The sequence below is a fragment of the Chelonoidis abingdonii genome, chromosome 25 (genome assembly GCF_003597395.2).
Source record: "Chelonoidis abingdonii isolate Lonesome George chromosome 25, CheloAbing_2.0, whole genome shotgun sequence".
In the NCBI taxonomy this organism is placed as follows: domain Eukaryota; kingdom Metazoa; phylum Chordata; order Testudines; family Testudinidae; genus Chelonoidis; species Chelonoidis abingdonii.
In genome coordinates this window covers 20,237,725-20,252,231 of record NC_133793.1, presented here as the reverse complement: position 1 = coordinate 20,252,231, position 14,507 = coordinate 20,237,725, and the positions used below count along the sequence as shown (strand labels likewise).

At 45.5% G+C, this 14,507-nt stretch overlaps 1 protein-coding gene across 3 annotated transcripts in view; it reads left to right on the top strand.

Moving 5' to 3' along the window:
- The window catches only part of LUZP1 (leucine zipper protein 1), an 81,690-nt gene that overhangs the window by 48,898 nt on the left and 18,285 nt on the right, over positions 1–14,507 (top strand). For all 3 annotated transcript variants that reach the window (XR_004374052.2, XM_032782912.2, XM_032782914.2), the window contains exon 2: positions 4,963–8,257. Coding sequence is in view for 2 of the 3 variants with exons in the window: in XM_032782912.2 (XP_032638803.1) it covers positions 5,075–8,257 (3,183 nt within the window). In the remaining variant the exon portion in view is untranslated. The remainder of the gene's footprint in view (positions 1–4,962; positions 8,258–14,507) is intronic.

The following is a 14,507-nucleotide window of genomic DNA, read 5'->3' as shown; positions in this document are numbered from 1 at the left end:
AAAGAAAAAAACCAGAAACGAAGAAGACATGCTGGAAGGAGTTAATGAATTGTGTATTCCACAGAAAATAAAAAATGTTACAAGAGTGGAGGGAGAAACAGAGCCTTAAAGGAGGAAGCTGCCAAGAGAAACCACAGATCGGCTTGGCTAAGCCTAGGAACGCCACCACAGACCTCATGCGTCAATGGCTAACATGCAGGCAGACCACTCCATGGGCTGCCTCACCCCATCCCAAAACTTCAACCCATTGTGCCCCACTGTTTCTCCTTAAACACCCTTCTTCGATCCTGGATTCTTACGACACACCTGCCCCCAATACCAATACGCTTCACTCACGCCCTGATAACTACGAGCTTACCCGATGCATTCAACCCCCATCACCATGCTAGCATTTAATCTTCAACGTGAGCAGGCAGCTGGCGACGCCTTCAACAGGAAAAACATATTCAAACCTGTGACTGTACTGAATCATCACCGTACCCCCTTCCTGTTTTATGTACTTGTATTTTTAATAAAGGATTGATGTCTTTTAAAACAGCTATTTATATTACACGAAATTAAACATACTTACCACAAGTGAAAATAGGCACTGCAATAATTGCTCACCACTGCAAGTAAACTGCTGTGGGCACTGCACTAAACTGCTGTGGAAGGCAACCACATTACTGTTGGCTGTTCAGGCCTCAAAGTGCTCCTTTGAGGCATCCTAATCCTGACGCACTATCGCTGGGCCTCTTTCTAGATAGCCTGCTCTCTGGCTGTGCAAATTCAGCCCTCCAGGCGTTGAACCTCGGAGGTCCATTCGTCACTGAAGGTTCTCAACCTCCTCTACAAATAATTATGGAGGTAACAGCACGCGTTATAATCGCTGGGGATGCTGATTTCCCCCACGTCTAGCTTCCCGTAGAGACTTTCTCCCATCTCTTTAAAACGCCAAAGCACACTCCACAGTCATTCTGACACCGGCTTCAGCTGTAGTTGAAACCGGTCCTTGCCCCTGCAAGCTTCCTGTATCAGTTTCATGAGCCAAGAGCATTAACGGGTAAAGCAGGTCTCCGAAGGATCACAATGGCATTCGACGTCCCGCCTGTGATTTTCCTGTCTGGGAAAAAAGCTCCTGTTTACAGTTCAATGAACAATGCCAACTGTTCCTGAAAGATGCGTCTCATGCCACACTTTCCCGGCCATCCTGTGTAAATGTCAGTGAAACGCACGGTGATCCACAAGCGCCTGGAGAACATAGAGATACCCCTTCCGATTAATGTACTAGTTCGCCAGGTGGAGGTGTGCCAGAATAGGAATATAGCGTTCCAATCTATGCCTTCCACGTTAGGGAAACCCATGGCAAAAGCCATCCACATTTCCTGCACATTCCCAGGTCAGGTTCTTCTTAGAGGATGGACAATAATGGTCCGCTGACAACTTGCATCACCACATATCCAAACGGTCGACTTTCCACTCCAAATGGTTACGACCGATCGGTAGCTTACTGGAGTTGGCAAGTGCCGACTGCAATAGCCAACCGCTTCTCACTGACAGGGCAGCTCTCAGTCTCATGTTCTTGCGCTGCAGGTGTTGGGAGCGAGGCTCGCACACAGTCACTGAAGTGGCTTTCTCATCCTAAAAGTTCTGCAGCCAGCTGCTCGCATCCAGACTATGCAGGAACGATGTTATCCCCACTCAGTTAGCTTGTTTCCCGAGCCCAACGGCGGTTCACGCTGCAGCGAACGTTCCGTTACTGCCACAAGCAATTTAGATGATCGCGCATTCAGCCGCATCTATTTCATCATCTCGAACTCTCCACTGTCACTTTGGAGCATCAAGAGAATAGCTCCACTGCCAGACATGAATGTGACTGGCAACAATTCATCAGCATGTCTCAGCAGCTCAAGGCTCCATATTCCTCTGAAATCACGTGACAGACTCACACACATGGCACAAACGGCTTTGAAAAAGGGGAGCGACTAGCACCACGGAGGGTCTGGAACAGGAAGCGGAATGACTGCACCCTTCCGTCCCCTTACCCACACCCACGCTGACCAATGCGGACGAGGTTTGCTCTTGTGGAGATAGCTGACCTACATGCACCACTTCACACAGACGCTGGCAACGGCAGTGTGGACAACATAGCAGCGCTGGATCACTGTCAGTGTGGGACACCACTGAAGCGCTGGCCGTACACAGCCTGATACGAGCACACGCCTGTAACTACCACGCTGTGCAAGAACTGTCAGTTAGGCCATACCCTTCAGACAAATTTTAAAGAAGAGAATGACCTGGGAGTCTTCCATTTTTGGTCCAGGCGCCCCGACCGACCTCACTGCAGGCCGCAGAGGCACCCATGACAGCAGCAGATGTGCAGTAGAACTGGATACTGTCTTTGTCAACTTGCAAAAAGCAGCAGACAGTTACAAGTAGGGCTGGTTAACCATTCTTGCTAACTTGAAAAGGCAAGGGGAATGCTGCTGGTGTTAGTGCTTGCAATCCCGCATTGTCAGCAGCATTACAGTAAAGACGTACGGGACAGTGAAAAAAGGATGACACGGGCTTCCATGGTGCGTGCATCGCTATCTGCAAGCAATCCGGGAAAGGGGTGTGAAATGATTGTCTGTCGTTAGTTTCCGGAAAGTGGACTGACTGACGAACATTTACCTGTAACCACCGCCAACAAATTTTTGGCCCCATCAGGCATCGCAAACAAGATTTCCAAATGGATTGAGGGAGACTCACGCAGCACTGTGTTGAGTCCCTGTTTTGGCCTCTGTCCATCATGGCCCCGGAGATTTTTTTCAAATGTTTTGGCATTTCATCTTTTGGAACGGAGTTCTGATAGAACAGATTCATCTCTCCATAAAGAGATCATATTCAGTATCTCCCGTACGGTCTATGCTGGAGCTCTCTTTTGATTCTGGGACTGCATGGTCACCTGTTCTGATCAGCACTCCACGCTGGGAAAACAGGAAATAAAATTCAAAAGTTCACAGGGCTTTTCCTGTCTACCTGACCAGTACAACCGAGTTCAGATCGCTGTCCAGAGTGGTCACAATGGTGCACTGTGGGATAGCTCCTGGAGGCCAATAGCTTCGAATTGCAGCCACACTAACCCTAATTCGAAATGGCAGTGTCGATTTCAGCGCTACTCCCCTCATCGGGGAGGAGTACAGAAATCGATTTGAAGAGCCCTTAACGTTGACAAAAATGGCTTTGTTGTGTGGATGGGTGCAGGGTTAATTCGATTTAATGCTGCTAAATTCGACATAAGCTCGTAGTGTAGACCAGGCCACAGATGCAGTATCCTGGGTTCTAATGCTCATTCTGCATTTGTTTCCATCTCCAGTAGATGGCAGCAGGCTCACATACTGGCTGGCAGTTTTGCAGATAGATCAGTTACACAGCTGCATTAGAAAAGTTCTGGGAATATTTTGTTTTTCTGTTCCTGGATCTTTGAAAACCTAAAAAATTCTGACCTGGGCAGTTTTTCCCAAGAGACAGCTGCTGAGTGGTAAGTCAGTCACCCCTGCTACAATATAGGCAATCCCCACATATACGCTGTGGATTCAGTAAGGAATTCAGCTCACACAAACACCACTTATCAGGTTCCAATAGAAATTCAGCAAGTCCTCTCCCTCTTCCTTCTCCACCCATCCAGGGCTTGGGGCGCACTCAGATTCTACTCCTTATTGCCATTACGAACTATCTAGATGTTGCCAAAGGGTGTCTGTCAGAGGCAAATGCAATCCATCAGCCATTGCCCAGGACCAGACTTTAATCTGTTCTGAATTTAACTTGCAAAGTATCCAACCTCTGTGGTTGGGTTAACCCCTTTAGGTCCATCTCCGATCCAGAGGCAGGTTGCTCCATAGAGCAATGCCATATTTGCCATCTCCTTTCTGCCAGAATCAGGCACAGATGTTCCTTGTTGCCTTTTCATGAAAAGTTCTAGGATTCCTGATTATTTGAGGAAATTTCTTTCCTGTATTTTGAACACTAGTGTAGGCAGTGTCTAGTTACTTTAGCCTCTCCTCTTTTTATGTACTTCGTGTCTTCTAGTTTCCATCTCTAGTTTATGGTAATTGATTCTCTGTCTGATAAGAGTTTGCCTGAGATGTACACATTTCTCTGAAGTGAGGTATCTGCTAATGGAATAGTTTTGTGCAGGGATCCATAATGTGTGCATATGCACACAATTAACCAGTCACAGAGGAGCATGCATCACACACGCATGCACACAAACAGCGCTAACCAATCTTGGAGGGGCACTGAGTGGATACACTAGGGCAGGGGTAGGCAACCTATGGCACATGTGCCAAAGGTGGCACGCAAGCTGATTTTCAGTGGCACTCACACTGCCCGGGTCCTGGCCACCGGTCCGGGAGGCTCTGCATTTTAATTTAATTTTAAATGAAGCTTCTTACACATTTTAAAATCTTATTTACTTTACATAAAACAATAGTTTAGTTATATATTATAGACTTATAGAAAGAGACCTTCTAAAAATGTTAAAATGTGTTACTGGCACACGAAACCTTAAATTAGAGTGAATAAATGAAGACTTGGCACAGCACTTCTGAAAGGTTGCCGACCCCTGCACTAGGATGACCAGATGTCCCAATTTTATAGGGACATTCCCAATATTTGGAGCTTTTTTTATCTGGGCTCCTATTACTCCCCCACCCTTGTCACGATTTTTTCCCATTTGCTGTCTGATAACCCTAGAATACTCATACATATTGCCTGCCTAACTGAGCTTAGGAGGGTATTCATTTCTCCCACCCACCTGTGGTGGGATACTGTTGGAGACAGTACACTGTATTGTTAGACTAAATGGACCACTTACCTTTTTCACTGTGTCACTCCTTATGCTCTGAATTCTAGCTTTCAGAAACATGTTTAATGAAAGAAGAGATTATACAGAAGAAACATTTCCTACCCTCTTGTACTCACTTTATTTTCTTCTTTCAGGCTAAAATTGTCTCTGTCAAAGAAGCTGCAGGATTCAAGGGAAACTGACATGTTTAAAATCACTCCTTTGATCCAACCTGAAGAAAATTGAACCTAACAACAAAAAATAAAAATGGCAGAATTTACAGGTTATAAGGAGACTTCAAATCGCCATCTTCGATTCAAGTTACAGAGTCTTGGCCGTCGTCTTGATGAACTGGAAGAAGCAACAAAAAATCTCCAGAAAGCAGAGGATGAGCTTCTTGACCTTCAGGACAAAGTAATCCAGGCAGAAGGCAGCAATTCCAGCATGCTGGCCGACGTAGAAGCTTTGAGAAAAAGAGTGCTGAAAATTGAAGGCAAGGATGAAGAAATAAGAAAAGCTGAAGAGCTCTGTCAGTTGATGAAGGAAAAGCTGGAGGAGGAGGAAAGTCTCACTCGAGAACTTAAATCAGAAATTGAACAGCTTCAGAAGAGAATGGCAGAACTGGAAAAACTGGAGGAAGCTTTCGGCAGGAGCAAAAACGATTGTACTCAGCTGTGTCTGAGCCTTAATGAAGAAAAAAATTTGACCAAAAAAATATCTACAGAGTTGGAAGTACTTAGGATGAAAGTAAGAGAACTTGAAGCATCTGAAGACAGATTGGATAAAACTGAACATAGTTTAGTAAGTGAGTTAGAAAAGCTGAAATCTTTAACACTGAGCTTTGCTAGTGAAAGAAAACACTTCAGTGAAAGAGAAAAGCAGAATGAAAAATTAATCCAGGAGCTAACACAAAAACTAGAACAAAACAACAAACTAAATAGGGCAGATCAAACTAGAAATGCATCAAACCTTCTAGAAAGATCATCAAATAGTCTTCTGGATAGAAATGACCTGAGAATTGAAGATGACTTGACCTCTGCATTGCCCTTTAAAGAAACCAGAAGAAAGGGAAGCTTGGATTACCTAAAGCATGTAGAAAATGAAACCAGAAATAAATCAGAAAATCAAAAGAATAAAAATCAAGAAGACAACAAAGTGAAAGATCTCAACCAAGAAATTGAGAAACTTAAAAGTCAAATTAAACGTTTTGAATCTTTAGAAGAAGAACTTAAAAAAATGAAAGCCAAAAATAATGACCTGCAAGATAGTTATCTGAGTGAGCAGAATAAAAACAAGCTCCTGACTGGTCAATTGGAAGAGATTAAAATTCAAATAAAGAAACAAAAGGATATGGAGAACGGTGAGGTGGAAAGTGAAGAAATGAGCCTCCCCATCAGAATTAGACATGATAGGCCTAAATACAGAGGTATCACAGCTGAGCCAGCAATTTCAAAACACAAGTCACAGGAGCTTTCACCTCAGCATAAACGAGAAAGAACACGGAACAGAGAGTTCTCTTCCAATAATGACAGTTATACCACAAGTAGCAAGCAAGCTCCCAGTCCAAGTTTAATTACTAGGAGAACACCAAAGGCATCTAGTACATCTGCTCTACTAGAAACTGTGATTACTGATACAAAAAGAATGGAAGACAAATCAGCAGTTGCTACATATTTATCTATGCAGAAAGATAGTGGTGCTCCACAAAATGAAGTGAAGAAATCAAGAGAGCAGCCATCTGTGCTGAGTCGATACCCACCGGCTGCACATGAGCACAAACCTTGGAAAGCAGCTTCCAAACCTGGGAATGAAAGTGGACTGAAGACCAAGGTTGAAAAGCTATCTCAATCATTTAATGATGTTTGCCAAGGTAACTCTGATGCACTTGATGAAAAATCAAGCAAAGGAGAAATGACTGTATCTTTGACTGAAAAGATGAAAACCAGCCAAACAGAGATGTCTGATCTATGTGTAGAGATACCCTTTATGAAAAATAATCATGCACCATCCAATGAAACAGCTTCATCATATAGATACCATATCTCTTCTCAGCTGCTAGCAGCTGAATCCATCAGCTCTAAAGCAGAAGCAGCAACAGTCTCTGTTATATCTCACAGACAGTCCCCAGAAGGGAAATCTAAAAGAACAATAAACTCCCAAGAAAGAGAATTTACAGACACTTTTCATGAAAATACAAAGCCTCCAAATTTATTAAAATATTCAAACAGCTCAAAAAGTCAAGAAGACATCTTACAGATTCTCACAAGTCAAGGTAAGGAAGAAATGGACCAATCTGCACCATCAGTTACAGGTCAGTCAAATGTTGGCATAAAATCTGACTCTTTGAGATCCAAAGCCATCAAACCAGCTAGCCATGAAAAACTTAGTACAGATGAGGAGATTGGTAAAAGCACCAATGCTACTACTGAGTCAGAACTTGAGACGAGAAAGAAACCCAGTTCCAGAGAATTCTCAAGCTCCAGAGGAGCTCTCAGAGCATCTCTCTTTGAAAATGATAAAAATACTGGAAATGAAGATGACTCCCCCAAATCCATAAAGACATCTTCAGACGCTGACAGCGTAGGATTGAAATCCAGAAGGTCATTCAGCCCTAGAGAGGCTTTGAGATCAAAAGCCATCATTAAACCTGTAATAATTGAAAAGGACATGAAAGAAGTAATGGGAGGGGCTGGGTCTGAAGAATACTCTCAAAACCAGAAATCTCTCTTTAAAACTGTGACAAATAAAATGACAAGCAGCATAACAATCTTCCCTTCTGAGCCAGCCAACACAAGGACCAACACAAATGCAGCCGCAAAGGAAAGACATACTTCTACCAGCAATATTAGAGTCACTCCAAATGAGCTGTCAACCATAACAAACAACATCAGCACACCCTTTGAGATCTCAATTAATAAGAGTGATATTGCTCTGAAATTATCTGAGGCAGATAAAACTGAGGATTTAGCTCTGAGAAACAGGACAGAAACACTAATTTCAAGAAGCAGTATTATGATAAAACCTTCTGAACCCATTGAGAAGAACAATTGTGAGCCATCCTTAGAGACAATCAGCTGGAAAAGCCATGGGCCTTTAGAAGCAGAGTCACCAGAGACAAAACACATCACTCTGAGAAGTTCTTGGAGGACAAGGCGGGGATTACAATCTTTGGAAGACTCTCAAATCAAGGTGGAAAAAAATACAGCTTCCACTAGTACAAAGGCATGCAAGTCATCTACAGACCTCTCTGAAATGGAAGGGGCCAATGCAAGAATACATTTACTTGAGCAGAATTCAAGAAGGTCCAGGGGCACTATTAATTCTTGGTATACCCCTGAATTAGAATTCAGAAGGACCCAAAGTAGCTTAAGTGCATCCGAGCTATCTACTCAAAGGAGCTATGTCCATGATCCCATCACTGCTTCTACTTGGAATCGCATGACGTTACCAGTAAGTGTTTTCTGTCTTCTGTTACTTTTAACCATCGTTCTCTTTTTGAAATTCTCCACTAATTCTAGGATGCCCAACTTGAAATACTAACACTTCTTATTTTCAGAGGTGTTACATTCCCACAGCTCCTGTTCACTTCAACTGATTACCTAAATATTGAGGCACCCAAATTAATTAGCGACTTTGGAAAATTCGGCGGATTAGTTGTGTTCCCATCTGCCTCATTCTTGTACTGCTCCCTGTGTAAATAAAACCATACTCATCTGTTCTTGCCAAGGCTAAGAGAGGAAATCATTTTTCCCAGCTTAGTCATGAGCCTATATGTCTTTTAAAGTCAAGCTTTGCAAGGTAGAGTCGGCAGGAAATAGCAAATTTATTTAAAGAGTGCTGCATTGCTTCAGTCTGAACTTTCAACTTCTATTTTAAAGGGACGCTGGCTGTGTCACCTCCATGTGTGACATACCTCAAACGGCTCCCTGGAACATGTCCTAGCAGACCACAGAGAGATGGCTGGTTGCATGGTGCTGCCATCTCCTCCTAGTTCCAAGTTGCTAGATTACCTTGAGGAAAAAGCTTAAAACACATGAACTACTTTCCTAGCATTGCTTTTCCTTGCTATTGAGGATGTTACTCAGTTGTCAGTGAGAGGAGAGCTTGCATAAGGGGAAATCCAGGAGATGTTCTCACTGTTAAGATGTGGTTCTCTCTCTGAAAAGGACTGAGAATCCCTGACATACTTTAAAATATTTATCTGGTGGGCTGTGTCCATTTTGGCCATGCTAAATGTGTTTTAATTACGGTTCCAGTTCAATGTAGCCACTCTTTATGCATTATCTATACAATACAAACAGCAGGGGCTCCCACATTAACACCCACAGCCATTTTCAGTGTTGATTTGAAGTACAAATAAAGTACAGAAGAAATCAAAGGTCTGTAGGGTGGTTGTTGAAGGGAGGGAATTCTCAGCCAAATGAATTTGCCACTGAACAAAGATTTCCATTTGGGAATATAGATGAAGATGTGAGAGGGTATTTTTGTTTTCCAAACCTTGCTTTGTTCCCTAGAACCAATTTCACCTCTGGGAGTAAGCATACAATGCAACATGGCTTTACTTTGTAGCATCTATTGTCATTAGAGAGTTAGGGCCAGATTATCAAAGATATTTGGGCACCTAAAGATGCAGATAGGCACCTAGTGGATCTATATTGGACCTAATAGGCATGTTTGAAAATCCCAGTAGGTACATTTCTTCTTTGAGTAGCTGAAGACTTATATTCCAAGTAGGTGTGTGCACAACCCAAACGCTGGAGCCAGAGACTTTTGCCTAGCAGTACCATTGGAGGGGCAGCATCCAGCGATATGAGATGGCACCACCCCAGCCCCCCTCAGTTCCTTCTCATCACCCATCAGCTGGAGTCAGAGCTCCTGTGGTGGTGGTTTTCACAACCTTACATTCATTCTTTTTGTGCAGCGTATTGTACATAGTTAAGCGTTAGTTTTAATTAAAAAAAATAGAGAATATTAGTGGTTGTGCCCCCCCACGATGCCCTCCCCAGGTTAAAGCATTGTCCTTTGTGTGGAGTGGCATTTCCCAACAGTGACCCACACACACACACAGTGCTTGCTCTGCCTTGGCAAAGCCCATCTTAAGGAGTGCTGTTCATCTGTATATCGTTCAAGAAGAGGACTCAGTTGGTGCAGGTCCTTTGCCTCAAACAGCACCTGCTTGAACAAGCCATGTGGTCTGAGCCCACACAGGGGACTGTCTTGAGCCACAGATTGCCCTTGGGCTTGGAAAGTGCTGCTGCCTCTTGTTCTGGGGTAGTGACCTCTCCGAAGAGGCACAGGAGTCATTCTCCGTTGTTGGTGCCAAAGAAGAGTTGTCCTGGGGCAACTCTTCTGCCTTCCCTGGCATGGGACCAGTCCTGGTACACAGGATGGCACGTGTACATCTGTTCCTCCTTTGGTACAGGGCAGGAAGGGCAGAAACCCTGTACAGTTGACTCCATTTCTGGCCTCCAGGCATCTGAATCCAGTACCGACTGGAGGGATGCCAGTATTGACTGTGTCTGTGACGTCAGCATACCAGGCCGTAGCAGACTTACTGTGCCTTTTGGTCCTGTCATCGCTGCTGGTCAGAGACTTTGTGAGGCTGGTGTCTGCAGTGGCCCCCCAATTAATGAGGTGCTCCTCAAACCTATGAGTGCTTTTTGAGGTACACCAGCTTTGTTACCACCAGAGGTCAAGTGCTTGGAGAAGCGCTCTTTTGTGCCTGTACAGGCATACAAGGGGGTCTATTTCCATCTGGCCATGAACTTCCTGGTGGTCATAGCAGGACAGGTTCAAGTCCACGTCCAAAGACAGAGACTCTAAACGTTTGGACCTTTTGGGAAGAAAGGTATGCACCTCCTAATGGTTACAGATGAGGATTGTGAACCAGCAAGCTTTATTGTCCAAAAATGACTTTCTCAATTGGTTGACTATGGCCAAATTTGAGGAGCAGTTGCCTGATGTGTCTTTTGATGAGTCTTGTGTATTTGTCACCGAAGACTGCTTGATGGCCAAGATGTCTTTGCAATCTGCCGTTGATATTGTGGACACCTCAACCAAAGTGATGGCCTTGGCAATTACTATGAGGAGGGCTTCCTGTCTCCAAAACACAGGGATTGCTCTGAATGTCCAGCAAACAATCGAGGACTTGCCTTTTGATGGCAGAGCCTTGTTTTCAGACAAGACTGAAACCTGTTTTCTTTTAAGGATTCCAGGGCTACCGTAAGGTTTTTGGGGGTGCATACACTGCCCATGCAGAGACACCACTATGGGGCACAGCAGCAACAACTGTACAGACCACAGCATCCTTTTGTCAACCCTTCTCCTTGAGACAGCAAGACTATCCCAGGAAGAGGGAAAGGTCTCACAAGAGGAAGCACTCGAGCTCAGGGCCTGGTTGGGCTGTTCGCCCTCCTTTTGCACCTATTAAACGCCCATTTTGACTCATTGGTTCAGAGCCCCATTCCAGTTGTTGTTCTTCCACTCTCGTTGCCTCCTAACCCCTGTTCCATTGGGGACAGGCTGGTCTGCTTTTATAATGCCTGGGTCTCAATTACCTCTGACAGCTGGGTCACAGACACACTGTAAGATCAGGCTATGCCATCCAGTTTCTCTCCATGCGCCAGCCCCACTCTTCAGGGACCCCTCTCATGAGGTGCTGCTCTTTGAGATGATCAGCTATCTGCTAATGTTGGGAGCGGTGGAGGAAGTTCTGCGAGAACACCAGCATCATGGTTTCTACTCCTGGTACTTCCTGATACCAAAATCCAAGGGCAGGATGAGGCTGTGATGAAATGGGACCATTCTTAATGTTTCCTCTGAATACTGTGTGGGTGCCTCAGTTTCCCTGATGCATTTCTTAAGTCTCCAGCATGCATAAATGGCCGACACTCTGTCTCCTGGCAACAAATGGCTGGGGCCCTTGCCCCCTGCAAGGGGATGGCTAAAGGTGAATAAAGAGATCAGGTGACCTCCTGGCCTGGAAAGGAGACAAAGGCCAGAAAGGAGGGGCTGCAGTGGGTTTCAGCTGGGAGCTGGCTGGGGACGGGAAGTGAGGGCAGACAGGGGTGTCTGGCTCACTGGGCCCCAGAATGGACGTGGTTGAGGGATCCCATTCTCTGTACCTACAAGCTCTGTTTTAGACCATGTTCCTGTCATCTAATAAACCTCTGTTTTACTCGCTGGCTAAGAGTCACTTCTGACTGCAAAGTGGGGGTGCAGGACCCTCTGGCTTCCCCAGGACCCCGCCTGGGCAGACTCGCTGTGGGAAGCACACAGAGGGGCAGAGGATGCTGAATGCTCCAAGGTCAGACCCAGGAAGGTGAAGCCGTGTGAGCTTCTTGCCCTGAAGACAGTCTGCTCCAGGGGAAAGGAGGCTCCCCAAAGTCCTGACTGGCTTTGCGGGAAGCAGTTCCAGAGCATTGCCCGGGGACTCCGTGACAGAGGCCTATCCTTAACCTTTGCGGACTCAACAAATTCATCAGATATGTGAGATTCCACATGGTCACACTCTTAGCTATCTGCCCTGCTCTGTCTTGGAGTGACTGGTTTGCTGCTCTTCAGGATTTTCACGTGGCCGTTCTACCAAGTCACAGGAAGTTTCTTTGCTTCTTAGTAGGAGAATGCTATTTTCAGTACATTGTTTTCTCATTTGGCCTCTCCCCCCCACCCCCCCGAGTTTTCACCAAATATATGGCGGTGGTCATGGCATACCTCTGGAGGAAGGGAATCCACATCTTCCCCTACCTTGATTACCAGTTGCTGAGGGGCAGTTCCAGAGAGGAGGTTCTTGCCCATGTCAACACCGCACACCATTTACTCAACTGACTGGAATTCATTCTAAACACCACTAAGTCAACCTTGGCTCCCACTCAACAAATGGAGTTCACTGGGACTCTGTTAGATTCCACAAAGTTGAGGGTGTTCTTGCTGAGCAACTGCTTCCTGGCAGTTCAACAAATTGTGTCTCCATCTACAATCACAACATTCCATGACAGTTTGCATGTGTTTGAGCCTGTTGGGCCATGTGTCTAGTTGCACCCAGGTGGTCTAATTTTGGCAGGTTGTGTCTTCACCCTCTTCTGATGTGGCTCAGGACACTTTACCACCCAGACCTGCATCTCTGGACTGGTTGATTCACCTGCTTCCACTGGTCCTGGAGTCCCTGCACTGGTGGGAGTCCCCATGCAACTTGTGCCAAGGAGTTCTTTTCACTCAGCCCTCCCTGATCAAATCAGTGATTAACATTCACCCCTTCTGGGTTGGGGAGCGCATTTGGACTAGTTGAGGGTATAGGGCAGGGGTAGGCAACCTATGGCACGTGTGCCGAAGGCGGCACACAAGCTGATTTACATTGGCACTCACACTGCCCGGGTCCTGGCCACAGGTCTGGGGGGGCTCTGCATTTTAATTTAATTTTAAATGAAGCTTCTTAAACATTTTAAGAAACCTTATTTACTTTACATACAACAATAGTTTAGTTATATATTTTAGACTTATAGAAAGCGACCTTCTAAAAACGTTAAAATGTATCACCGGCACGTGAAACCTTAAATCAGAGTGAATAAATGAAGATGCGGCACACCACTTCTGAAAGATTGCCAACCCCTGGTGTAGGCCTGTGGTTGGAACAGGAAGCCTTGTTCCACATCAATGTATTGGGGCTTCAGGCTATCTACAATGCGTGTCATGCCTTCCAGGACTGCATCAGGCATTCAGTGCTTCACTTACTCACCAACAATACTACCGCAATGTACTATGAACTAAGAAAGGGGAGCCCACTCCAGATTGCTCTGCCTAGAGCCAATCAACCTATGGCAATTCTGCATGAAAGAAAACATCACTCTGGTAGCCGTCCACTTGCTAGGGGTGATGAGCCATCTTGCGGAGTGTCTCAGCAGGATTTTCTCCCCGAGCCACGAATGGTCCCTTGAAGGAGTGTCCTTCAGTTTGTTTTTGCAGCACGGGGCATCCCCATGATCGATTTATTTGCAACAAGGGAAAACCAAGGAGTGTCACCTATTCTGCTCTCGGGGAGGGTCTCAGCTCTCTAACACTTTCCACTACAGCTGGCAGTCAGCTCTCTTTAATATGTCTTCCCTCCTGTCCCAATCATTTCCTAGGTCATTGCCAAGCTCAGAGTGCATCAAGCCAGGGTCGTGCTGATTGCCCTGGTGTGCCGAGCCTCCTTGTTCTGTCAGATCAGCCTCCCATGCTGCTACCTCTCCTTCCCAACCTCTTCACACAGGTGCGTTCTGCATCTGGCGATCAGCTTCCTTCACCTTACGACATGGCTGCTGCATGACTGAATGAAGAGGAAGAACATTCCAACAGGTCCTACTTAGCAATAGGAAACCTTCCACTTGGACAGCCTACTTGGCAAAGTGGACGAATGGGGACTTCCATCCAGTACATCTTGGAGTACCTGCTACACCTTCAGAAATTGGGCTTGGCACTCAGTTCTCTGAGAATGCACTTGGCAGCAATATCCATGTTTCATCCATCTGTGCAAGGGAAATCAGTTTTTTTCCAACTCCATGGTGACAAGGACTTCTTGCCTGCACCCTCTGGTCTGAGGGCCAGTCCCTTGGTGGGACCTAAACACTGTTTTAGCAGCTTTTATGGGACCTACATTCGAGCCCCATGCTTCCTGCCCATTGCCCCTCTTGTCTCGGAAAACTTTATTCTTGGTAGCCATTGC